At 49.5% G+C, this 24,545-nt stretch overlaps 2 protein-coding genes across 2 annotated transcripts; both read left to right on the top strand.

The window, feature by feature from the left end:
- Positions 1–1,163: 1,163 nt before the first annotated feature.
- Positions 1,164–13,628, top strand: LOC146432198 (purine nucleoside phosphorylase-like). The gene is made up of 6 exons (XM_085072143.1): positions 1,164–1,186; positions 4,456–4,625; positions 4,922–5,025; positions 6,302–6,477; positions 9,540–9,730; positions 10,646–13,628. Exons 1-6 carry the CDS (start codon positions 1,164–1,166, stop codon positions 10,861–10,863), a joined length of 882 nt encoding a protein of 293 aa, XP_084928269.1. The 3' UTR covers positions 10,864–13,628.
- Positions 13,629–17,183: 3,555 nt separating this feature from the next.
- Positions 17,184–23,475, top strand: CALB2 (calbindin 2). Its single transcript, XM_085071683.1, has 11 exons — positions 17,184–17,311; positions 20,366–20,442; positions 20,631–20,720; positions 20,821–20,901; positions 21,723–21,779; positions 21,887–21,964; positions 22,077–22,132; positions 22,334–22,373; positions 22,481–22,534; positions 22,769–22,840; positions 23,077–23,475. The coding sequence occupies exons 1-11, from the start codon at positions 17,221–17,223 to the stop codon at positions 23,191–23,193; spliced, it is 813 nt and encodes a 270-aa protein (XP_084927809.1). The 5' UTR covers positions 17,184–17,220; the 3' UTR covers positions 23,194–23,475.
- The last annotated feature ends 1,070 nt before the right edge of the window (positions 23,476–24,545 follow it).

Raw genomic sequence — 24,545 nt, 5'->3', positions numbered from 1 at the left:
CTCAGAGTCAGTTTTCTGGGGCAACAATGATCTGTTTGATGCAAGGTCTTCAAGACCAAAAAGGGAAGAGGAATGGAAGAAGTAAGAAATCTAAGACCTGAAATGGGTGCTGCCCAGTTTTCTAAATTTTTGTTAATGTCTGGCTGATTTGTCTAAGAATTGACAAGTTCTAATTGAGGTTTTGTCCCTGCTTGGGATATTTATAAATTCTACCCCCATGGGTCCTTTTTGGATCTATTAAGCTGTGAATGCATATTGTGGATGTGGCCTTTCAGCTGGGGCATGTAAGGTCTCTACTCATCACTGCTTTTCTTGAATTTTTTTGGCATTCAATTGTCTTGGAAACATCTCTGGCTCTGTAAAATGTGGTTCACATCAGTTGTTGGGATCAAACACTGATGCACAAACAGATCCATATGACAAGGTTGTTTTAATATCTGTTTTCATATACAGCAAGGCTAAAATTAAAGGGGCAGATGGTGGGATGTCTGTCTTCTTTCCTGTGTCTCCCATAATCAGCTGAACAGAGGTTTAGCGTATCTCAAAGCAGTATTTCCTTTTGGGAAGGGTAAGGTGAATATCTATTCAATTAAATATGAATAAAAAGCCCTGAAGGGAGCTAATGGGTCATCACCCCTGGTTGCCATGAAAGAATGGGAATATAATGATGTGAGATATGGAAAGGTCTGGTGTCAGTAGTAGGTAGTACAGGTCATCTGGCAGAGTCTGCACGCTGCCAGGGGTTTGAATTGCACAGGAGCAGGTGACTCCAGCTGGTTCCCAGGTGACACAAGAGGTGCAAATCCAGGCAGATCCCTTGTCAGCTGCTGAAAAGTTGTGTGCATGCGTGTGAAATTTCTAGGCTTAATCTGCATTACAGTCTGTGTGTGCATGTGTGTAAGCTTTCTGCAGAGCTCTAGAGCATGTGTGTCATGTGGGGTGAGGCCAGAAAAGCAGATGTCCTGACCATGCCCCTCCTACTCGGGGATTAGAGATGCTCAGGGGACAGCAGAGAGAAGCTGGGACACACCTCCGTGACTCACCACCGGAGACAGCAGCAGCTTCTGCAAGTCCAATAGGCCTCTGCCCTTTGGTCAAATAAAACCCTGCAGCTCCATTTCCAGCAACCATCCCCTTCTTTTGGTTAACCAGAGAGGAGGAGGATGGCCTATGCTGAGGAAGACAGGTAAGGTGCTGTGAAATAGGGGATGCACAGACATCCAAGCTGGATGGGGCTAACAAAATTACATCGCTTTTCCTCACCTTGTTTTCCTCTTCTTTCTACTGGGCACTCAATAAATGTCAGACGAAGGCTGCTCGGAAGTAAACATCTTATTATTGGAGAGGAATCTGGCCATCTGCCTGTACAGGTGCTGGTATTATGAAATATGGCAGCGAGTGGGTGACCTTGGGAGAGGTTATGGGCCAGGAGAGGCAGAGACTGTGAATACGTGTGGCCATGTGCTCCCAAACATAATGCTTTAGCTGTTTATTGGGATATGTTTGGTTTTTTACACGGATTTTCTTTCAGCCAACCTAGAAGCACAATAAGGGTGGTTCTTTCTCATGCCATAAAAGATCTGTCACCGGTGACAGTCCTGTGTTTTGCAACAGATGCGTTTCTCCGGTGGATGACAGCAATCACAATAAAGGGGATTGTGTTTTCAGCTGATCCTGTGATTTAATCCAAAGCGATGCTACCAAGCACTATTATTAGGTGTGCATTGTTAGAGCAGCTAGAGGGGCCTTTGTGCTACATGTATTAATTCAAGCTGTCAAAAAGCTTGCACAGGCCTTGTGCTCATGGAGTTTCAGGCTGAACACTCTGTTTGGTGACCCACAGGTCAAACTCCCCCTTTGCTCCTGCTGAGCAGGTATCTCCCTTGCATTCAGAATTTATCAGTGCTTGCCAGTCCGTTTGATGTCATCCGGAAGGTTTCTGAAAGCTAAATACTGCAAGCAGATTAATTTTGGCATCGCTGTGCCCTCAGCACTGGGGACAGCTCTGATGTGCCCAAAGCCTTTGGGATGGACAGGGCTCTGCCAGGCCCCTGTGCACTTGCTGAAACTCCTTTCAGGCAAAGAAACATATGCAGCACTGGAGATTTACTTCTTCAGTTAAGAAGTATTTTCTGTTGAAAAGGAAAGAAATTCAGTGTAACTTGGCACAGCTCAGTCAGTCCTGATATCTTCAGCAGACATTGATCCATCCCACATTCCTAAAATTTCTGAGGCTATAGGAATAATATCCATTCTTTAATGGTATTTTGCAAATGTGTATGCACCTTTTTAAAAAGGAATACTGAAACAAGGGGTATTATGGTCACAAGGAAAAGTACTGGTGACGTTGTTCTTTTTTCATGCCTGCCACAGGTATGTCAAAAGCTTGGGTATTACATATAAATTCTCTTGGTTCCCTTGAATTTCTAAACAAGGTTTACAGTTATTCAACAGAGAAATTGGGGGGAATTGTTCATTAATGTATGTAAAGCACTTTTAAAGCTTTTGTCTGGGAGCAAGTGATAACATAGTCAAGTGTAGGCTTTATTAATGTCACTTTCACAGCTCCTGCTTATTTCAGGAGCTCATGATACACTTAGAAAATTCAGTATGCAATGGTAAATAAACTCTCTCATTTCCAAACTTTTCCTTTGAAAAGCACTTCAGCTAAGTATTACTCTTCATTTTAATCCATGCATATGGGAGTTTTTTCTTCCCATTGGATTGCAGGTTTATGACATTTTTGGGTATTTTTTACTTTACAGTTTGTAACTAGGACCATAAGTTTGATGTATCATACACTGGACGGGATTTACAGTAGTAGCTAGACACCTAAGACATTAAAAACTCACAGAAAACACCTGTGCAATAACTACTGAGCCTGTCAGTATAAAGAAAAAATCCTAGAATTGAGAAACTTTGTTTCAGAGTCTGGTACTTCAGTTGGAGGAACCAGTTGTACATGGACAGTCAAATCCTCTTAGTGGCCTGAGACCTCCTGGAGTGAGGAGCACCACCTTGAAAGCTTTTCTGTCTGTCCTCTAAGGCTGCAGAGAGCAGCATCACAGCATTACTAAGGTGTACACCTCTAGAAACACAAGACTTGATTAAAAAAACCAAACAACTAAAAGAAACATTCCTGAATAGACAGTGACTGCTTATCACCATCTCCAATCCTCACCTGCAGCCTCACAGTGTCTGATTTTCTCACCTTTCAACAATCAGATCAACTTTTCATACAGAGAACCACTGCCCCTGCCTGTGTTGGTTCTGTCCAGGACCCAGTCCCCTACCATGTACAATCATTAATTCTACTCATCAATGGCACCTATTGAGTTGCTACCAAGAACTGCTATTAGTACCCCTGCTTTTGAAGAGGGTTTCCAATCAACCTTGATATTGACTTTCAGAAAGTATCAGCATTGTCCTATTGGAAACAGGATTATGGGATTATTTTGCTATTGATTGTGTTTCAAAACTGTGCTTAAAGCATCTGAATACCAGGCTAATAGGTTAAAAGTTGAACTCTTCTCCCTTCCCGTGAGAGAGATACACAACAGGCACTGTAATGCCAACTTTTATCCCACCTTCAGGCAATGGGGCTCCCTGCCGGATAAGACTTTTTAACCAAGGTATTTGCCGAGTCCCCCTCTTGAATCAGGCAGCATAAGCTCTGGAGCCCAAATTCCTGGTTTTCACTTGTTTTGATGGAGACTGATGTCATTGGGCCTCTTGCCTAGGTCTAGACTGCAGGTGTGATCCCATGCTCACTCTGTGGGAGAGAAGAGGCTGAGTAAGATCTCCATGTTTATCCTTTGGTACTGAAGACACGAGGTATCGAGAAGGTGGGTGTTTGACATGTGGTGCCAGCCCTGGAAGGAAGCAGTGGGAGCTGATGGCACTCAACACTTACAGAGATTGGCTTCTCCATCTCTGTGGATGATGCTTGACCCATGTCTCAGAAGTTTACCTCCAGCAGATGACAGTGTCTACTCCTTCAACAGCACAGCATTCCAGCTGGGTTGTTCAGGTGCCTTCAGAGCTCTGTGTGCTTGGATTTCCCCATCACAGGTTGGACATCCCCATGCACACTCATATAGGTGGCAATTTCTCAGTCTAACTGTGCAAATGCCTTCCTTCAGTAACTTGGGAGAGACCAGAGCCCATCAGAAGCAGGAGTGCTTATGCCTTGTGACATTTCTGTGATCTAGATATCATTAGCCATTCTTCATCTACAGAATGAAACCAGCCAAGGGGATTCAAATTATTTCCCCGTAGTCAAGGGTAAAATACATGAGATTAAAAGCGATACATCTTCAATAATAGCAGTGAAGCTTCTATTATTATAGTCTTAATGAAATTTCTTTTCCTCTGCACCTTTTTAAGGACTTTTATCCTTTGAAGCTTGTTCTTTGAATGGGCTGATAGTCTCACTGACCTGTTCTCCTCCTGCAGAAATAGCTACGAGGTGTATAAGGAAACGGCAGATTGGTTGCGCGCTCGCACTGCCCAGCGGCCCAGGATCGCCATCATCTGTGGGTCTGGGCTGGGAGGTCTGGCTGATGTGTTGGATAACAAGACAGTCTTCCTGTATGAGGACATCCCTCACTTCCCACGGAGCACAGGTGAGCACAGCCCAGGGCATTGGTGCCACACCCACTGCAGCCTGCAGCAGAGCCTAACACAGGGATCTCTGAAGTCTACTCAAGTCTGCAAACTAGCTCCTCACTGGTGAAATCCATGCTCACAGTAAGAAACCATATGTATCATAGCACAGAAATATGTGTTCATTTATTTGACTTCCAGCTCCTGCTTTTGCAGTGCTTGGCCCTGCTGTAAAGTAAAATAATCAGTTTACAGATCCCTCTAAAGTCAAAGTCCTTGAGACCTGTAACTAAAGTGACACTCTGTTAATTTCCAGTGGCAGGGCATGTTGGCAGATTGGTGTTTGGGGAGCTGAATGGACAGCCCTGCGTGTGCATGCAGGGACGTTTCCACTCGTATGAAGGCTACTCTTTCAGCACGGTGAGTTCTCCTTGAGGAAAACATTCACGTAGGGGAGATGTGCTGTAAAAGCTGCAGAAGTGACTGCTTGCCTTGCTATCTGGCAGCAGGATGTTAGCTCTTGTAATGAACTTCCAATGCTCTTGAAATGAGTCTTTCTTAGATTTCAGATTTGTCCCCAAAAAATGAAATTGGGAGTTCAAACTGAGAGGTGGTTGGTTTCTGCTGGGTGAAGGTGATGCTGCACAGCCACACAAATTGGCTAATCCTGCTAGACTCACAGGGGGAAATAGTTTATCATATAAGGCAGATTAATTTATATGCTTTAGCTTGGTCAGTTTAATCATTATTTAAATCAGCAACCAGAAAACTTTTATAAGAATAATCTATTTTAATCTTCTTTTGCATTTGTATAGTTTACAGCTTTTTTTTTTCCCTAGAAAAAGCTCCCAGAAAAAAGCTCCTAGAAAAAACTGCAATTTGCTATACCCTCCTATCTAACATACTGGAATGTGTGGAGATTTGTATTTAAGTTACCTACCATGCACATGTGTACATTTCTGTTAGGAAATACAAATAATGTTTATTTATTGGCTTATGCTTTTTTTTAATTTGGAAAATTTTGAGATTTTCCTTGTAGCTGAGGTTGTTTGCATTTGGATATAAACTGTAATATTTGGCACCACTCAACTTCTTATAGAAAAGCAACCATTTTAAAATCACTCAATACAAAACTAGCTTTATCAAGACATGTTTTTCTATTAAAATCAACTAATTTTAACAAGATGTGTTGTCCATAGTTAGGAATTTTTTTGCACACAGTAGCATTTGATCGATAGCAGGTATCATCCAAATTCCTTCATGGCTCCTCAAAATCAAACTTCTTAAATTTTTTTTTTCCAGCTCCCAATTGTTCCTTAACTTTGGATTGCTCTCCAAGTCCATGTGCATAAGTAGTTACTTCAATCAGCACAGTGGTTTGATCTCTGCAAGACCTTGGCAGTGAGCAAAAACTATCTGCACGTTCTTCCTGTACCACCTTTATTTGACCTTAGTGCAACTGTAGGAAATGTGGGCTTGGATTTTAATGGCATTCATTACAAGATTATGTTTCTATTTGTTTTAAGAATGTTAACATTCTATTAAAATTTGAGGAATGTTTATAACTAGAGAAAGTTGTTTTGTCTCCATATATAGACTCTTCTTTGCATCCACAAATTGTGATATTACAAATGTAGCAGCAGTAGATGTCCACTGACTGTGATACTCATTGCACATATGCCTTTGGTTCTTGTAGGCCACATTTCCCATCAGGGTCTTCTTCCTCCTGGGGGTGGAGATCTTGATTGTCACAAATGCTGCTGGAGGACTGAATCCCCACTTCCAAGTGGGGGACATCATGTTCATACGAGATCACATCAGCTTGTTTGGCTTGGGAGGGCAGAATCCCCTGCGTGGACCAAATGATGAGAGGTAAGAAGGCATCAGCCCCATGTTACCAATTAATCATTTCTACCTCCAGCCATGGGCTGGGACTGCCAGGTGTGCCTACTGACAAATATGTACTGATAAGTAGAGTTTGGCTCCAGGTATCCACAAAGGAAGAGTCACAGCAATAGCTGTGTGTGCTGTGCCACCTGCACTGCCTTCCCTTGACTGTTGCTTATTCTTACAAGCCTACAAGGAGTCTGCACACAAACCCCCCAAAGGTTTTGTTTTAGACAAGTAGACTTCTGATCCTTCTCCTGACATGACCAGCCTACCATCTGCTAAAGACACCTACTGCTCCTCTTCTTGTCAGCCCCTCTCTCTGCTGCTTCCTCTTAATTGAGCAATCAGTGAACTGTGCTGTCTCCAGCCTGGGTTTATCAACAGCCATTTCTGGTGTGATGGAATGGGTACAACAGAGGCCAAGCAGTAAGTGGAGGGCAGAGCAGAGATGAAACCTCTAAATCTTCCCGTAACAACTCTTGTATCCAGGTGATTAAGCTGGGTTGCCTTTGTTAACAGCATGTATTCTCTGAAGGCATCGCTCTGATGAGAGGTGGTTGTCTTGGCAGCTTCTTCAGAGACCCCTATATCTTCAAGAGTGACCTGCTGCTGGCTGAGCTGGGAAATCAGGCTTCCTGTAGTGGCTGTGTAGCAGAATCTTTACCTTATGGACAGTGCAGAGAGGGGCTTCTAATATATCCTCACCCCTGGACTGCAGTTGCCACCAACTTGGATCTGCTTTGAACAGGATTTGCCTTGAGAAGGGACCTAGATGACCTCGAGGTCCCCTTCCAACATTAATTTACGATCCTAAAATCCTACCAGGACACCATCAGACTGGTAAGGTGGAAGGCAACCAGGATAGACAAGGTCACAGCACTGAGAAGGGACATGCCAGAGGAACCAGTGTTTCCCAAAAAAAGCACTTTGGCTTTCAAATGGCATTAAAAAGAGTATTAGGACACATCCAGTGGAGATCCAGGCTGCGTGAAGGAAAGCAGATCAAATGTCAGGAAAGTCAGCATGGAAGCAGTAAAAATCCAGTGCTGTCACAAGCCTTATGGCAGGAAAGAAAGGGGCTGGATTGTGATAAGGAGAAAACAGTAGTAAGAATTATTTCCTAAACAAGCTGACAGGAAAGAAACCACGTACAAGCCAGATGTGTGAAGCCAGAGGACAGGCAAGGGAGGAGGGGAAGGAGGTGGTAGTTAGTGAGTGAAGAGTGAGTTCAGATAATAAGATGAAAATAAAATCTGAAAGTTAAATCTGTTGTTGAGATGGTACCTTCATCTTGAAAAATTGACGTGTTTGCAGGGCAGGCTTCCGGATTGTTCTCAGATCTTTCCACAGAGAAAGTGCTGCTGAGAGTGAAGTGGCCTGCCTGGTTTTCAGTTAGTTCCTCCCTAATTTAACAGCAGACCTGGCTCTTGCTTCTGAAGGAATCTGAAAGGTGCTGGCAGCTGCCTCAGGAGAAATAATCACTGTGCTGCGATTCCATGGCAAGAGGACAGTACCCATCTGAAGCGGAACATCTTTACATTTTTGTAGGTATTACCGTGGGTTGGAGGAAAGAGTGATCAAAAGCAGAGAAGCCACATGGAGTGTTTAAAGCTCTCTGGACTTGCATAATTGCTCTGGAGCAGGAGGAGAAACTCCAATCAAACAACTGCATCTGGACAACGTTCAAAGGCAGCATAGCTGCCTCATTGCCTCCCAAAAGCAGCTTCTTGGTGAAGACTGCAGTGCTCTGGGAGGTGACTTTTGTACTGCTGACCAAGGCATCAAAATGGGCAAAAGGTCTTTATGAATCAGGTTTCAAAGTATTGCAGAGATTTAACTGAGCAAACTCCTAAAATCCTGTCCAGCTGAGCTACCAGGAAGGATTTATCTAAGCACAACAGAACAAAACTAGAGGCAATGAAGTGATGTGGAAATAATATTTTTTTAATAAATTAGAGATTGGGCTTCTGCATTGCTGGCCATCCTTCAGAACAGGGAAGCAATTTTCATGGTGATGAATACTTATTACCTTAGACCAGAAAGGAAAGTTTGTTTTTATTTATGTAATATTTAGTGTTTATAAAAACTAAATAAGCCACCTACTGCCCTAAGCATTCAGCTGGAAGAACAAGTAAACAAGCAGAAGCCTTAATAGCATAAATGAGGGACCTGGTCCAGTCCTGCTGAACCACGTTGGTGAACATGGCTGGGAGTTTATTTTCCAGGTTTCCTCAGCAGCAGCATAACAATCCTTGCCACCTACTGCTCTCCTCAAGAATAGGATTCACTCCATTAGGAGCAGGAATGAGCTGTTATTTTGAGACCTAAAGCAAGAGACCCAGTCTTATAGCAAAAGATGAAAGCTACCTAAAATATGGCCCTGGAGCTCCAAGATGTTAACTAGCTGCCTGCTGTGATGGGCCTTAAATGTAGGGACTGGTGCTCCATCAGACCTGGCTCAAACCCCTCCCAGGGACAGCCTGTGGTTCTCTGTGCCTCAGGGAGCCCAAAGAGCAGCAGCTCTATGGTGGAGAATGTTTAAAAGTCATCATGGGCAGTTAGTGGGGAGAGAGAGAACTGACCATCAGTGCTCCCTAGAGACAGGAGCCCTTGAAAGATCATGCCAGAATGGTTCCTGCAGTAGGGAAGTAGTGCCAGACCCTCCAACAGCCATAACTTCTGTGTGCTGACAGTCTTGGGCAATTAGATCTACCAGGAAAGTTATACCCAGGGAGATGGTAGGTGCTCCATTCCTGGAAACATTCAAGGTCAGATGGGACAGGGCTGATCTTCAGCCTGATGTAGCTGAAGATGTCCCTGCTCATTGCATGGGTTTTGATGAGATAGCCTTTAAAGGTCCCTTCCAACAGAACTGTTCTGATTGATGTTAGAATTACTTTATGATAAGGGCAGAATGAGAGAAATTGCATCCATGGCAGGTCTGCCCTTAACATTTCCCTTTCCTCCAAAGAGTGAGCATCCCTGGACTCTGACAGAGGGAGCAGTAGCAGTATCACATGGCTGTGTCCTTTACTGCCTTGCAGGTTTGGGGTGAGGTTTCCCTGCATGTCAGATGCTTATGAACAAGATCTGCTGGGCCTGGCAATGGAGAGTGCACAGGAGCTGGGATTCCTGAGCTTCACCAGGGAAGGAGTGTACTGCCTGCTGGCTGGGCCCTGCTACGAGACCATCGCCGAGTGCCGCCTGCTGCAGGCGCTGGGAGCTGATGCTGTGGGTGAGCTGCCAGGCTGGGTTGGGCACGTGGATTGAACAGTTAATTCTGCTCAAGGCTGACTTGCTTCAGTCTTTGACTCTCTTTAGTCTCCTGGGGCTGGAGGAATGAGCTCTGTGTATTTCTGCTTCATTCTGCAGTGGCTTAGTGCAGCTCCTGGGATGGATCTGCAGAAAGTCCCTGTGCTTACGGCTGCGCAGGACAGGGATCCCTGCACAGCTTTGTGTTTATTTCCCAAATACAAAGTCTCTCTTGCTCAGATGGCTTCACTTCAGCAGGACTGAGTGAGGCCCGATAAAAATGAAGTCTTTTCCTGGTATTTTTCTTCTAATTCTGACACTGTAAAGATTTTCACTGTGCTTTTTCTCTACAAACCAGCCCTCCATATGAGTCTTGTTTAGGGATGGTAATCATGGATACCTTTCTAACTGTGTACAAGAGTGCAGTGATCCATATGATTCCTCCAGCTATGATTCTTCTCATGACCCCTGGCTCGTGCAAGTCTGTTCATTAATACCTGCAGACTCGTTGTGTGTGAGAAAAGGAGCTCAGCTTCCCTCAAAGCCATTTTTATTTGCGATAGCTTTTTTAGCCAAGGAAGAGAAGACCAAATGACAAAGCAAATCAGTACTTCCTTAGCAAGTCTGCGAACAGTCTGACACATCTTGAGGAGGGAGCTGTGGCACAAGGATCAAATGCAGGAGGTTATTGTGCTGAGCAGAGTTGTAACTATAGAGCTGCAGCTATTTGAGCCTCGTACATATCACAGCCTTTAACTATTACAGAGTTCAGACAAAGAGCTGGGGGGAATGAGACAAGGACATGTGCTTGGAGGTAGGATTGTGATTTGCAGCCTTGGAGAGATCTTGTTTTGATGCACACTTTGACTCATTCTGGTCCTTTCCTCTCCCACTGTAGGCATGAGCACTGTCCCAGAGGTAATCGTAGCCAGGCATTGTGGCCTCCGAGTCCTTGGGATCTCCCTCATCACCAACAAAGTGGTGATGAGCTACGACAGCCAAGAGAAAGCCAACCACGAGGAAGTGCTGCGCATCTCGGTGGTCCGGGCTGAAGCCCTGCAGAAACTGGTCATACATCTCTTTGGGAAGCTGGGGGAAAGCACAAACTCTTCATGATCTCCAGCCATTTATCCTTCATATCATAACATGTGTGAACACTACCACGTGTTGGGGGAGAGCTGTTGGTGGGACTGTACCCTTCTCTCCTGATTTTGAGTAGTCCTTTTGATCTTTGTGCTTTATCTGATCAGGTACAGAGGTTTGCTTTGAATTTTGCCAGAATGATCCCCTTGTTAGTAGCCAGTGACCAAAAACCAGCTTGTTGGCGCTTAAACACTCTGGCACATTCCCAAATCCCAATGTCAGCAGAGCCCCTCGGTACTGTGGCCTCCAGCTGTCTCTCCTGGGCACTTTCCTGCCTCAAGTCTCTGCTCCCCCACTGCACATGAGCCAGGTCAAGAGTTGGTTGTGGGGCTTGGTGCCTGCTTTGGTAGGGCCTGGTCTGAAGCTAGTGGAAGTCCACAAAAAGACTGAGTTTTGGCTACATGAAACGGGCCAGGCTAAAGATGAGATCTGCTTGGGGCAAGCAATGGTGCAGAGCAGGAATATTGCAATTGATTTTACAGCTTGGAAAACCACTGCATTCCCATGGGGTTGTGTGACCTTCCCCTCCCAGAAGATATCCCAAAAAGCCCTCTTTGCTCATCCTTGGCTCCTCAGGACCAGCTGCAGAGCTCAGTAGCTGTTTGCTACAATGCAGCACATCCTCAGCACCCCTCACACCTCTCCATTCTGATTCATTGCCCAATTTAACAGGGCATGAAAATTCAGCTCAGTACAAGGCATGGCTTATCTGTGAACCATCTAAACATTGCCAATCTGGAAACAGAATCCAGGTCCATCTCTGCCTGGTTTTGATCAGTTTCTGGATGTCTTGGAGGTCAGTTGCTTGAGCACTGGAGGCTGTTTTCCTGTTGGTGTCCCAAGACAGAGAAATCAGTTTGATCCCATGTTTCACATGGGCTTTGCTGCTGTCCCTGCAGCAGACGTTGGAGCACTAATGGTTTGTGGAATTTAGTGAAGTGAAGTTACAGTGGAAATATTTTGAAACAGATATGGTCTTTTTCTGGGACTTTCCTGGTCCTCTTGCATAGAGAAATTGAACCAAGCAGTGAGTAAAGGACAAACAGGAGAGGTTCTCCCTTACCAGAGTGCTGATGGTCTGTCAAGAAAGGGGGAACATTCACCAGAATGGTGCATTATTCATTGTTCCTCAAAGGTCAAGCTGAGCTGTGGATGCAGCTGGATGTGAAACAGTGGCTGTAATTATTAGATAACCTTTTTCCCTTCATTTATCTTGTAGTTCTTTATAAAGCCCATCACTGTCATAGCTGAATGTTTTTAGTTGACTCAGTGGTCTGAACTGAAGACACCCAACTGGTCATGGAGAGCTCCCAACCTGCCTTCCTAAATTTAGCTGATCAGTTGTTTACCACTGACGCTCGCCCTCCGTCACAGCCTTCAGCCTTCCATGACATTTTTTCCATTTTTTTCCGGATGGGTATTTGCTTGAAGCCTTTCATGCTGCAATTACTGGTGTCAACTGCAGTATCCATGGTGCAGATGTTGCCACCAGGAGGAACAGTTGTGCTGTGAATGTTTGCCATTAAACAGCAGCACTTCAGGTATAGGGGAGATCTTGGGGTGTCCCCCTTGTCTCCTCCTGGGGAGGGTTACCTGTGGTTAGCCCTGATAAATATCTGCCCAGCCCGGTCTGGAGGACTTGTGGAGGGGGAGGATTCATTGCTTGTGCTTTGCTGGCAGAGTCAGCAGCTCCTGGCACTTGGAGAGGCCCTTGGAGACAGCAGCTCTTCCCCTTTGGTGGGTCTGACTGTCAGGACAGTCTGTGGGAGCAGCTCTGGTGGTAATCTGCAAAGGGAAAGAGGCTCCAGCTCCATCTTCCAGAATGCTGTTGCCTTTTCAGATCAAGCAGGAGTGAAGTGCTTGTCAAGGGGGGCAGCACAAGCAGGGAAATATGCGAAGTGGCAGATGTGCAGAGCAAGAAGGAACCACTTCTACCTGCTCTCTTTTCACTCTTGTCCCAGTATGGGCTTGTTACAGGGCAGGGAGAGAGCAGATAATTTCCCCTGCCTAGAAAATGGTGCTTCACATTCGTCTAATTAATACTTGGTAAATACAAAGTCTCTCAAGTGGGAGTGGAAGGCAGCTGTGCAGCTCGCTGTAGCTAGCAGCAGCCAGAGTAGCTAAGGCTGGGATTTCAACAGACTCCATTAATTAATCAGAGTCAGGCTGGGCTGGGATGTGAAGGGAAGCATCCAAAAAACCCTTGCTTTTGTGCTGGTACTTCTCAGGCAGGGTTTGAGATGATGAGGAGCTTGGCAGCAGCAGCACCTGCTTTCAGCAGGCCAGGTCTGCTCTCTCCAGCTGCACCGGAGGCAGATACTGTGCTCTTGTGTCTGAATACAGCTGAAATGCAACTTAAAATTGAATCTGAAAATCACCGTGCAGCTCAGTCTTCAGCAAATTGTGTCTGTTAAAAAAAAAAAAATCCTAATTGCATCTGAGCCTTAAAACAGTTTGGGGCTCTTCTTTCAGCTGTCCAGAGTTGGCTTGGATGGGCCAAATTGTGCATGAACATCCGGATTTTTGTCCCTGTCAGTGATAAGAGGAAGATGCCCTGGAAACTTTGGAAAAGATCATATTCATTTGCAGGCGAATGGGGAAATACAAAAATTAACAGAGTGAGGTCAGCTGGCTTTGGAGATACTTGTAATACAATTTTGGGGTTTTTTACTGCTGATGAATTTCAAAAGTCTGAAATACAGTGATGGAAGATGGATAAGATGTGTGGGGAAGGAACTGTGAGGGAATAAAACCTGCTGTGATCCTGAAAACTGTTTATGTTTTCTGTGCCAATGCCATTGGTTATAAAGGAAGGAGGTGCTGCCTGGTTAGGGAATGCCAGCAGAAGGGCTGTCCATGTGGCTGTACCCATGGCAAAGGGACACCTGGAGCACCTGTGTCAGTGCAGGGCAGAGCTGGCATGGCTCCTTTACTCACTCCCAGCCATGGATTCATGAGCCAGTCTGCCCCATCCTCTGTGCCAGCCTTTTCCTTTCTCATCAGTCCAGAGAAAACTTTCCAGCTCACAGGGTCCTGCTGTTTCCAGTCCCCTTGAGAAGATGGAGGTGTTATATTGATGCCTTCATGTGGGATTCACATAAAAGTCTGAGGCCAAGAGGAGAAACCTCTGCCACAGCCCTTGGCTGGACCATATCATGAGTGTTTAAGCAGAGATTTCTGCTGTTATCTGAGAAACAACCCTGTGACCCAAAAAATCTGATGGTGTGATTCATCCTGTTTCCTTTGCAAGCCTCGGTTTCCCACATTTTTTTTTCATGAGGTTTGCCTTTTGCATTCTTTCCTATATAAAAGTAAATCAGAAAGCTTTTAAAAACCTCTGCTATCTGTCTCAGCAGCGAGCATGTGCCTTGCCTTCAAGTTATCAAAATTCCCTTAGATGTTTCTCTTTACTGAAAACCTGCAGTTCAATTAAGGGGATTCTGCTATAGTGGTCTGTTGTTCGGGTTTTCTTCCAAAAGCTTTAGGTCTCCACTGCAAGGATTTCATTTGCAGGAAAGAACTAAACTCTCCCCTGCTGTGCTGAATGTGCAGAGCAGGAGGGAGCAATGTGGGTCACGGCATGGGCTGATCTCAGTGCATTGCTGAATTAAGTCCTGGCTCTGTAAAGCAGCATGATTGTCTGTTATTTCCAAAATCTGACGTCATGTTCAGATTGAATCATAGACTGTCCTGAGTTGGACCCACAAGGATCATCAAGCCCAACTCCTGGCCCTGCACAGGACATCCCAAAAACCCCATCATGTGCCTGAGAGCACTGTCCAAATGCTTCCTAAATTCTCTCAGGGTTGGTGCTTCACTTCTCTGGGGAGCCTGTTCAAGTGCTCAACCACCCTCTGGGTGAAGAATGTTTTCCTAATATCCAGTTTAGGTGGTGGGACAGGAGTGAAGGCTGGGAGGAGCTATCCAGCCTTTTCTCCAGTAGAAGAGACGTCCCCGATTCCTGGACACCCATGTAGGAGATGGCTTCAAACAGCAGCACAACTACCACTTGCTTTCCTTTCCTGGAGCTTCACAGCCCTCTCTAGAAGTCTTTCTCAATCTTAACAAATCCCTTACTGCAGCAACAAGAGCTTCTTGCTCTGCCAGCTGCTTCACAGAGGCAGCTTGGGGAAGGATTTCCACAGAGAAGGGAGGGAGCGCATCTGAAGCCCAAATATTGCTCCCAGGCCCTGGTGATCGAGATCCATCTCTGCATTGGGCTGGGGCTCTGCTCCCTGTGGAGCAGATGATGGAACAGTGTTGGTCCCTGTGCCCCTTCTTTCTCCAGCCTGGGCACAGCTGGCGACACATCCCTAAACCCAGCCCTGCAGAAGAAGTGAAAGTCCCCTCTCAGCCCCCAGGAAAAATCTGCTCTGGAGGGAGTGGGACAGTAAAGCAATGGGCTCTACTGGGGAAAATTGTACTGCAATAATGGAAAATAGAAGATTTTTGGGACTAATTTCTGTGCCAAACCACAGGAAATGTGAATGGAATACCCAGGACACCCTTCAGTGTCCCGTGTATGCCTGAAGGCTGCGTTGTGCAGCAGGGAGGAGGAGAAGGCCATCGCCCTGCTCCATGTCCCAGTGTGGTTCTCCTCATGGGATGCTGGCACAGCATCTCTTCCCATGCCTGAGGTCCTGCATCCTGCCCTGCCTCAGCTTCCCACAGCATTAGAGCCAGGCTTGGCTCCATCCCCACTGCACTGAGCTCCTCCAGTTCCCAAGGCTGTGTCCCCTGCCATTCAGAGGGAGCACCTCACACCCCCTGTTCTCCTAGCCAAAAGACAAAACTAAAAGGCACCAGCACCCGGCAGGATGGGCAGTGCCTCAGATAACTCCCAGCAGCTGTCTGGTGCCAACTGGGTCCCTGCTCTGCGCACATCTGAACTTCCCTGATGCCTTCTCATCTTTAATTAAGCACTTCCATCGGCTCAGCCTTCTTGCTAGATCTGAATTTTTTTTTTCCCTGTAGCCATGGCAACGCTTCCCCTGGGCAGGCTGCACAGGAGCTGGTGACAAACCCCATGTGTGGCTGTTTTGTTTGGGCCTGGAAACTTCTCTGCCATTTAGGAAAACTTGGGAAAAGAAAATCCCACCACAAGCTGGTGAGCAGCAAGGGGAGCTAGGGTGAGAAACGTTTTTTGGGCTGAGCATCATTTTCATCCCCCAAGAAGCCCCACTCCTGCAGAGATGGAAGAGCCTTGATCTGAGGATTCCTTGGTTTTTCCTCTAACAAATGGGTGTAGTGTCCAAATTTTGTGTCTTCACTCTAGCCATGGGTGGCAAGTGACAGCCCTGCTGCGGCCATTGCATGATCCCTTGGTGGTGGTGACATAGGGACTGCCATCGCCCTGCTCCTCCTGCTGGGACCAGCAAATCATGATCTGTGAAACTGCCATGAGGCAGGAGAACAGTGACACAGATGTGGTGACACAGGGCATGGACATGGTGACAGGGCTGGGTGGCACAGGAAGGGATGCAGGGACTTGGGGAAGGAATTGAGTGACAGGCAAGAGGAGGCAGCAGGGCAGAGAGACAGGGCAGGGTGTAGTGTCAGGAAAGGGGTAGGTGACATTAAGCAGGGTGGGTGATGTGGCACAGAGGTAAGTGGCACAGGGCAGGGGTAGGTGTCATGGGGCAGGGGTAGGTCACAGAGTAGGGGTAGGTGACAAGGCAGGAACAAGCGTCAGAGCGCAGGCTGCCGACCCCAGTGCTGCTCCCAGTGTCCCGGTGTCCTGATGTCCTGGTATCTCGGTGTCCTGATGTTCTGGTATACCGATGTCCCGGTGTCCCAGTATCTCGGTATCCTGGTGTCCCAGTACTCCAATGTCCCAGTATCCCCATGTCCCGGTACCCCGATATCCCGATATCCCGATATCCCGGTATCCCGATGTCCCGGTACCCCGATATCCCTGTATCCCGATATCCCGGTATCCCGATGTCCCGGTACCCCGATATCCCGGTACCCCGATGTCCCTCTATCCCGATATCCCGGTACCCCGATGTCCCTGTATCCCGATATCTCGGTACCCCGATATCCCGATATCCCGGTATCCCGATGTCCCGGTACCCCGATGTCCCGGTACCCCGATGTCCCGGTACCACGATGTCCCGGTACCCCGATGTCCCGGTACCCCGATGTCCCTGTATCCCGCTCTCCCGGTATCCCGCTGCCTCCCCCCGTGCCCGGCCGGTGTCCCGGGGCGGCGGCGCCCTCTGGCGGCGGCGGGCGGCGCGGCGGCGGCGGGTATAAAAGGCGGCTGCGGGCGGCGGCGGGATCGGGAGCGGCGGGATCGGGAGCGGGATCGGGAGCGGGATCGGGAGCGGGATGGCCGGCCCGCAGCAGGCCCCGCATCTCCACCTGGCCGAGCTCACCGCCTCCCAGTTCCTCGACATCTGGCGGCACTTCGACGCGGACGGTCAGTCCCGGGGCGCGTGGGACACTTCACTCCTCAAAAAACCGGCGGGGAGGGCACCGGGCTGAGCATCCCTTGGGCTGCAGGGCTGAAGGGAGGGTGGTGGAGAGTCCCTGGACATCCCGGAGGAGAGGATAGAGCCTCCACCGCCTCAGCCCGGGGGTAACGGAGAGCACCCGGGGTGATGGAGAGACTCCAGGATGGAGAGTCTCCGGGGTGATGGAGAGTCTCCGGGGCGCAGCCCCGTTGGTTGAAGCTCCGGGATCGGGGCGGCGATCGGTCCCCCAGGACGTTCCCTTCGGGAAAGGACGGGGAGCCCCAGAACTAAACCCCGCTGGGAGCCCTCAGCCCATGGGACGCTGAGCCCGGGATATCCCGGGTCTCCTTGGCACGTCCCCTGGGTGCCTTGAGAGCTGGGATTCGCTCGGGGCTGGTGTTACCTCTGGGTGCTGCTCTGGGGGGTCTTATTCTTCTCGGGGTGCCCAGTGCCCACCCTCTGTCTCCTCCGTCCCCCTGCCTCGGCAGTGCCCCATCCTTGGTACCTGGAGGGAGGGCGGCAGTTCGGCCACTTGCCGAGCTGCCCATACCACCCAGACCTTGCCGGGGGTGACAGAGTGGGTGTCCCACACCCAGAGCAAGCTGAGGAACGGTCCCTCCACTTCTGGAGTGCTTGGTCCCTCCCCGCCTGCTCCCCAGCCCCGCCAAACCTCTCCCCTGGGGATGCTGTGGCAAAACCCGTGTCCACTATGTGGATGTCACCTTCCCTTGGAGTCACATGTGGGCAGGACATCCGTGATCCCACCACTGTCAGCCCCAAAAAGGAGGTGAAATGCAAAAAGCAGCATAGTTTTGTGGGAAAATAGTTTCTTTCAGTGCTGCGGTGCCGTGAAGGAGGCTCAGCCCGCTGGGAACAGCAATCCAGGGGAAAGCTCCTGCCCTTCACTGGGTCTCCTGTTCCTGCAGGGAGGTTTGGGGACCAAAACCCTCCTGGGAACTGCGTCATGCAGCTTCCCCAGCTGCACTGCTGGAACTGGAGCTCAGCTTGCTCCTGGCTGCACTGTTGGGGTCCCCCCTGCAGCCCCACAGCACCGGGGACGGAGGTCCCTGTCACTGATGGAGCTGGCACTGGAGCAGCCACCAAGGGGTTGGGAAGGTGGCACTCCAGTGGGAGTGGGCAGCTCCTGATGTGGGCATCCAGCTGCCTCCCTGCAGCGCGTCCCACTGCGCCCTTGGGATGTGCTCTGTCATCTCCGAAACACAGCGGCAGGCACGGATCCAGCTTGGCCCACGGCCCCCGGGCAGGGCAAGGCTGTCGAGCTGCGGCACGGCAGGTGCCCAGGAGACGAGGGACTCAGGATTCGGGGAAGAAAGTGGCCTTGACAAGGACAATGTTCAGCTGCACCAAGCAGGAGCTCCAACAGCCCTGGCTGCTTCCCTCTGCCAATGGAGGGACCTGGGGTTCATTCCCCTGCACACGGGATTACTTCACCCCAGCTCATCCCTGCATTTAAACCCCTTCATTGTGGCTTCCATGCCTTGAGCCACTTCCCCTCAATGCTTATCATGTCCCAGAGATGTCCCCTTGGATGTTTTTGATGTCCTCACTTTCCCAGCCACAGCTGCCCCGAGGCTCCGAGGTGGAGCTGCATGGACTGGCTGTAGCTCTCCGGAGGGGATTTTCCATGACACTCCACATCCCGCTGCTCTGCGGACATGGATCAGACCTGCTTGGAGGAAGCCAAGCTACCGGCCACAGCTTTTCTTGGCCTTATTCTTTTTTTCCCAACTCAAAACTCCTAATGATTTTTTTCCCCAACTGAATTCGAAGGAGCTTGGGGTTCTGCACCCACAAAAGCAAAGCCCCTGGGAAGAGCAGTGGGAAACCAAGCACCTCAGTGGCTCACACCAGCACCCCTATATCAGCCAAGCCCCTCATCCCCTCCTGGGAAGGATGCTGCTCATCTGTTGGGATGTGGTCACCAAAGAGGAAGGTACCCAGGGACTTCCCCAGGTGCTTCAAGCTGGGATTTGGATAGGTTATTCCCAGCTGCTGTGTTGCAGTGGGGAGAAGATGCTGCCAGGGAACCCGCTGGTGATGATGCCAAAGGCAGCACAGAGCAGGGAGCTGTGGTCCAAGCCTTCAGAGGTTGAAATGCAGAGCAGTCTCGGGGGCAATGCTCACAAGAAAGAGCCCTGGCTATCCCTCAGTCAGGCACTTCAGGGGAAAGGGTAACATCCCTCTGCTGTGTCCAGATGTTGTTGGAAGGGAGGGTTTCTGGCAGGGAGGTGACACCTTGCCTGGCAGCACCATGGGGCCAGTGTCTTCACTACTGTCCCCAGCTGTAACATGACCCTGCTGCTTCCAGGCACAGCGGCCACCCCGCAAAGCCACCAAGGGCCAGCACTGTGGGAGCCATGTGTAGCTGAGCCCTGGCTGAACCATCCTGCTACCAAGCATCCCACAAGCAGGGCTGTGGGTACCCCGGGTTCCAGAGGAACCACATCTCAGCACAGATAGCAGCAGTGAGAGGTGCAGTGTACACAGGACAGGGATCTTTTAGAGCTCCTGGCCGCTGTGGAGATTGGCAGTGGTCACCCCTTCCTGGGGCTGATCCTGCACCCAGGATGGGGGATGCTGTGTCAAATGCCTTGTCTCTGCTCCCCATTTGCCGTTGTGCCCCCCACAGAGGGTTGAGAGGGGACAGTCCTGGTTGGGAGATGCTTGGACAGTATGGGGAGGTATATTTTTTAAACAGCCTGGTTGAAGCATCAGAAACAGAAAATGAAGCAAAGACCAAGATGAACAAAGTTCCCTGTGCCCGACAAATGGGTGCAAGGGACAAGTCCAGGGCTGTGTGTCACCTGGGCAAATTTGGGCATCGCCAGTTGTGTAACACTTAGCATCAACATTGGCTGGCATTTCTTTGCTGCCACAGTCACCTTGGAGCCATGTCCTGGTGCAGAGGGAACAAGTGCCCTGTGCCCTGGGAGTATCTGTCCCCTCTTCTCCTCTCCTCTGACACCATGGAAGTATTACTGCATTTTTTTCTCCCCCAGGAAATGGCTACATTGAAGGCAAAGAGCTGGAAAATTTCTTCCAGGAGCTGGAAAGTGCAAGGAAAGGGGCGGGTGTGGTAAGAGCATCTCTTGCTTCTGCTCCCTCCTTCCCCTGTTCCCTCGTGCCCAAAGATTCAGGCTCATGTCAGCCCCATCTCCTTTGAGCACTGATGAGTGGGACCAGGGCTCCTCTGGGAGGAAAGTGGGAGAACACCAGTGCAGGGAGCAGGGGAACTGCTTCCATCCCCTCTCTCCTTGCTGGCAGGACTCAAAGAAAGACAACCTGGCTGACAAGATGAAAGAGTTCATGCACAAATACGACAAAAACGCAGATGGCAAAATCGAGATGGCGGAGGTGAGCGGTGCTGGACCTGACAACCCAGGTTGTTTGTGTCCTTCCCTCCCCATCCTCGTGTTTCCCCTACACCATTCCACCATGCCTGTGTTCCCCACAGCTGGCCCAGATCCTGCCCACAGAGGAGAATTTCCTGCTGTGTTTCCGCCAGCATGTGGGCTCCAGCTCAGAGTTCATGGAGGTGAGTAGGACAGGCTGTGCTGGGGATCCCCAGGGAATTCAGTCCAGCTCCACCATGAACAAAAAAACTGGGAGCTTGAACTGCCCAAACCTCCCCTGCTCTCCCTAAAAATCCTGGCATTAATGCAGCATTGGGAGGCAGTGCTGGTTTAGGGGAGAGCAGGAGTGTGGTGAGTTTTCCCCGGTTCTCAGCACCCACTGGATACTTCTCAGGCCAGCTCGGTGCCTCATCCCAGCCTCCTGGAGAGGTGAGCTGCAAGGATTTGGGGCTGTTTTGTAAAATCCTCCTCATAGTTGCTCCTAAGTGGCCAAGGGATGAGCTGAAGCCAACACTGCTCTGGGCCACCCCACAACCTCGCTGTGCCCTTGCATGGGGTGAACCCACGCAGATGGGAGAGAAATTGCAAACGGGGAATAAAACATAGCTGGGGTGGGAGGGAATGTGCAGCATCCTGCTGGGGGAAGGAGCTCGTACTTGGAAACTGAACCCTGGGTGGAGGGGAAGGCTGAAAGAAGAGCTCCCTGTGACATGCAGGGGGTAAGCAGGCACTATTGTTTAATTGGGGAATGAAATTAAACATAATTAAATATTAAAGCCTGGTCTTGCGTACTGACATGAGGATAAAGGTGCTTGAACTCTTGGCATGGGGCTGAACAAAAGCACCGAGCCTCAAGGGCGAGCAGGTGCCACCTGTGAGATGGCCCCATCTCCTTTAGAGTGGTGGGGAACACTCCCAGCAGGGGTTTATGGGGACACACACACGTGTTGGGGGAAGTGGAAGACATAAGCCCCCATGAAAGCTCACAGCTGTCTCTCCACAGGCTTGGCGCAGGTATGACACGGATCGCAGCGGCTACATCGAAGCCAACGAGCTCAAGGTGGGCTGTGGGCACAGGGTGGGCTGGGCTGGGTCCCTGCCAGTGGGAGGACATCCCTGCTGGGACAGCCAGGGAAGGGGACAGCCAGCAAAACCCTCTCTTCCCAGGGCTTCTTGTCGGACTTGCTGAAGAAGGCGAACCGGCCCTACGACGAGCCCAAGCTGCAGGAGTACACACAGACAATCGTAAGTGGGACCTGGGGCACTGTGTCCCCACTGGGGGTCTCACATCCCAGATGGGTGGCACGCAGGGGAGGAGGAGGTGATGGGTGACAGGGTACTGTTTGTGTCCCAACAGCTGCGGATGTTTGACATGAATGGCGACGGGAAGCTGGGCCTCTCCGAGATGTCCCGGTAAGGTCATGGGCAGTGAGAAGGAAGAGATGGGGAGGGAAAGACACCTGAAATGCTCATGTTTAGGAAAAGCCTGCTCCAGCTTCCAGTGAAAACTGCTTTCTTCTTTAATTTACTCATGTTTCTGAGCAAAACATCACTGGGATTTAAGTGTCTTTTTCTGGCTGCTTCCCGCTCTTCCCTGCCCTTCTTGTTTTTCAGACTTTTGCCTGTGCAAGAAAACTTTCTTCTGAAGTTTCAGGTAACATAATACTACTACTACTACTACTAACAACATCAACAACCCATTTTCATTGCTTGTACCTCCATCCCCTCCCTCATGTCCTGGTGTTCCTTGCCACTTCCCAGGGAATGAAGCTGTCCTCAGATGAGTTCAATGCCATCTTCACCTTCTACGACAAGGTAGGGAGCCACCTCATGGGAAACCACCCCAAATAAATACAGCTTGGCAAAAATAACCCCAAATCACATGTTTTTGGTTGGGGCAATTCCCTGCTCTAGTTTGGGGTAGGAGAACTGGGTTTACCTCTGGTTGTGCTGGGTGAGGGTCTGGGGTTGCCCTCTGCACCCACATCCAAGGGGGTATTGTGGGGCTTGTGTCCTTCCTGCTATTGATGTCCCTCCCACACTATCCAGGATGGAAATGGCTTCATTGATGAGAATGAGCTGGATGCACTTTTGAAAGACCTGTATGAGAAGAATAAGAAAGTAAGTGGGGAAAGAGCTTGGGTGCCACCCACAGAGTCCCCCAGCTCCTTCTCCCCTCTCCCAGCAGCATCTTCCTGTGTCCATGCTCCATGGGGACCAGGAGATGCTGGTCCAGGAGCTGACAGTGCATCCTCATAGAAAGCTGCACTGGAGCTGGGGGGAGTGTAATCTCAGCCTGGGGGTGCTCCCCAGGGAGAAAGGGGATGCCCACCCCCACTGCCCCCCGTGCCTTGCAGGAGATGAACATCCAGCAGCTCACCAACTACAGGAAGAGCATCATGAACCTCTCCGACGGGGGCAAACTCTACCGCAAGGAACTGGAGATGGTGCTCTGCAATGAGCCCCCCATGTAGGACCCCCCATACACACAGCCCACGCTCCTCCTTGAAAACAAGCACAAGAGGGGAGCCCCCATCACTGCAGAGCTCCCCAACAGCTCTTGGGTTTGCTGTAGGTTGCTAAAATCCCATTTGGGGGGGAAATCTCTTTTTTTTTTTTTTTACCCATCTGCCTGGTTTGTTTAATTATATTATTTTTTTTCTTTGCGGGGGTGTTGTTTTCATTCCTTTGGTCTCTTGTTGAGTTTTTATCATTTACCAAAGAACAGTTTACTAATAAATTCAAGTACTGCTAGACTGGAGCCCCTATTTCTCCATCCCATGGTGCGCTGGGGGGTGGCAGACAGAACGGGAACACCCCCACACTCTGATCCCACAGAGGATGCAGCTGGTGGGTGGGAAAAATAGATAGAGCATTTGGGAAAGCCTCTATGGAATGAGGGCCATTGGAAAATCCCTGGGGAGCAGAGTGCAGGCACACTTTGGTGGGCTCACTGTTCCTCCCAGCCACCCCTCCCAGACCCTGCCAAAGTCTCTGGGACGTCCCAAGGGTTGTTTCCCCCACTCCCAGTTTTGGAAACCAGTCCCAGGATGACAATGCTGGTGGAATACCAGTGCAACCTTTCCCACCCATCTACCATCCAGTGCAGCCCAGTTGAGGCCAGTATGGACCAGTATGGTGCAGTGCAGTCCCACCTGGACATGTACAGCCCTGTATGACCCAGTAAACCCCCACAGAGCTCAGTATGGCTTAGCACAGCCCCTATGGTACAGAGCAGTCTTGTATGGCCAAGTACAGCCCCACATCACCCAGTATGGCCCATTACAGCCCTGGACATCCTTGTGTGGCTCAGAATGGCAGGTCAGGTACAGCCCACTATGGCCCAGTACAGTCCTACAGAGCCCTGTATAGCTCCATATGGCCACGTGCAGTTCAGCATGGCCCAGTACAGGCCAGTGTGTCTCAATACAGTTCAGCATGGCACAGTACCATGCCGTACAGACCTGTGTGGTATTGTACAGTTCCTATATGGCTAAGCACAGCGCAGTACAGACCTTTACAGTTCCACAGGGCCCTGTACACCCCAGAATGGCACAGGGCAGCCCACTACAGCCCCATACAGTATGTCCCAGTACAATCCTGCACACTCCTGTACAGCTCCATATGGCCAAGTACAGCGCTGTATATCCCTGTAGAGTCCCATATGGTGTGTTACAATCCTGTATAGCTCACTGTGGCCCAAGACTGCCCTGTACAGACTTGTATGGCTCCATATAGTGCAGTGCAGTCCTACACAGCTCAAGCACAGTGCTGTACAGCCTAGTACAGTGCAGTACCATCTTGTATGTCCCAGTACAACCAAGTA

This window comes from Lichenostomus cassidix, chromosome 11 (genome assembly GCF_008360975.1).
Source record: "Lichenostomus cassidix isolate B80296 chromosome 11, HeHo_3.0, whole genome shotgun sequence".
Classification (NCBI taxonomy): Eukaryota; Metazoa; Chordata; class Aves; order Passeriformes; family Meliphagidae; genus Lichenostomus; species Lichenostomus cassidix.
Note: the sequence above shows the minus strand (reverse complement) of the source record. Positions and strands in the feature narration are given on the sequence as shown.

What these genes read in the sequence shown, in the direction of transcription:
- CALB2 (XM_085071683.1), top strand. Translation starts at nt 17,221, where the DNA reads ATGGCCGGCCCGCAGCAGGCCCCGCATCTCCACCTGGCCGAGCTCACC. An exon ending in GCAAAATCGAGATGGCGGAG is followed by an intron (nt 20,721 to 20,820) that starts GTGAGCGGTGCT and finishes TGTTCCCCACAG; the next exon opens with CTGGCCCAGATCCTGCCCAC. An exon ending in GGCCTCTCCGAGATGTCCCG is followed by an intron (nt 22,133 to 22,333) that starts GTAAGGTCATGG and finishes CTTGTTTTTCAG; the next exon opens with ACTTTTGCCTGTGCAAGAAA.
- LOC146432198 (XM_085072143.1), top strand. Translation starts at nt 1,164, where the DNA reads ATGGCCTATGCTGAGGAAGACAG. An exon ending in TCACTTCCCACGGAGCACAG is followed by an intron (nt 4,626 to 4,921) that starts GTGAGCACAGCC and finishes GTTAATTTCCAG; the next exon opens with TGGCAGGGCATGTTGGCAGA. An exon ending in GCTGGGAGCTGATGCTGTGG is followed by an intron (nt 9,731 to 10,645) that starts GTGAGCTGCCAG and finishes CTCCCACTGTAG; the next exon opens with GCATGAGCACTGTCCCAGAG.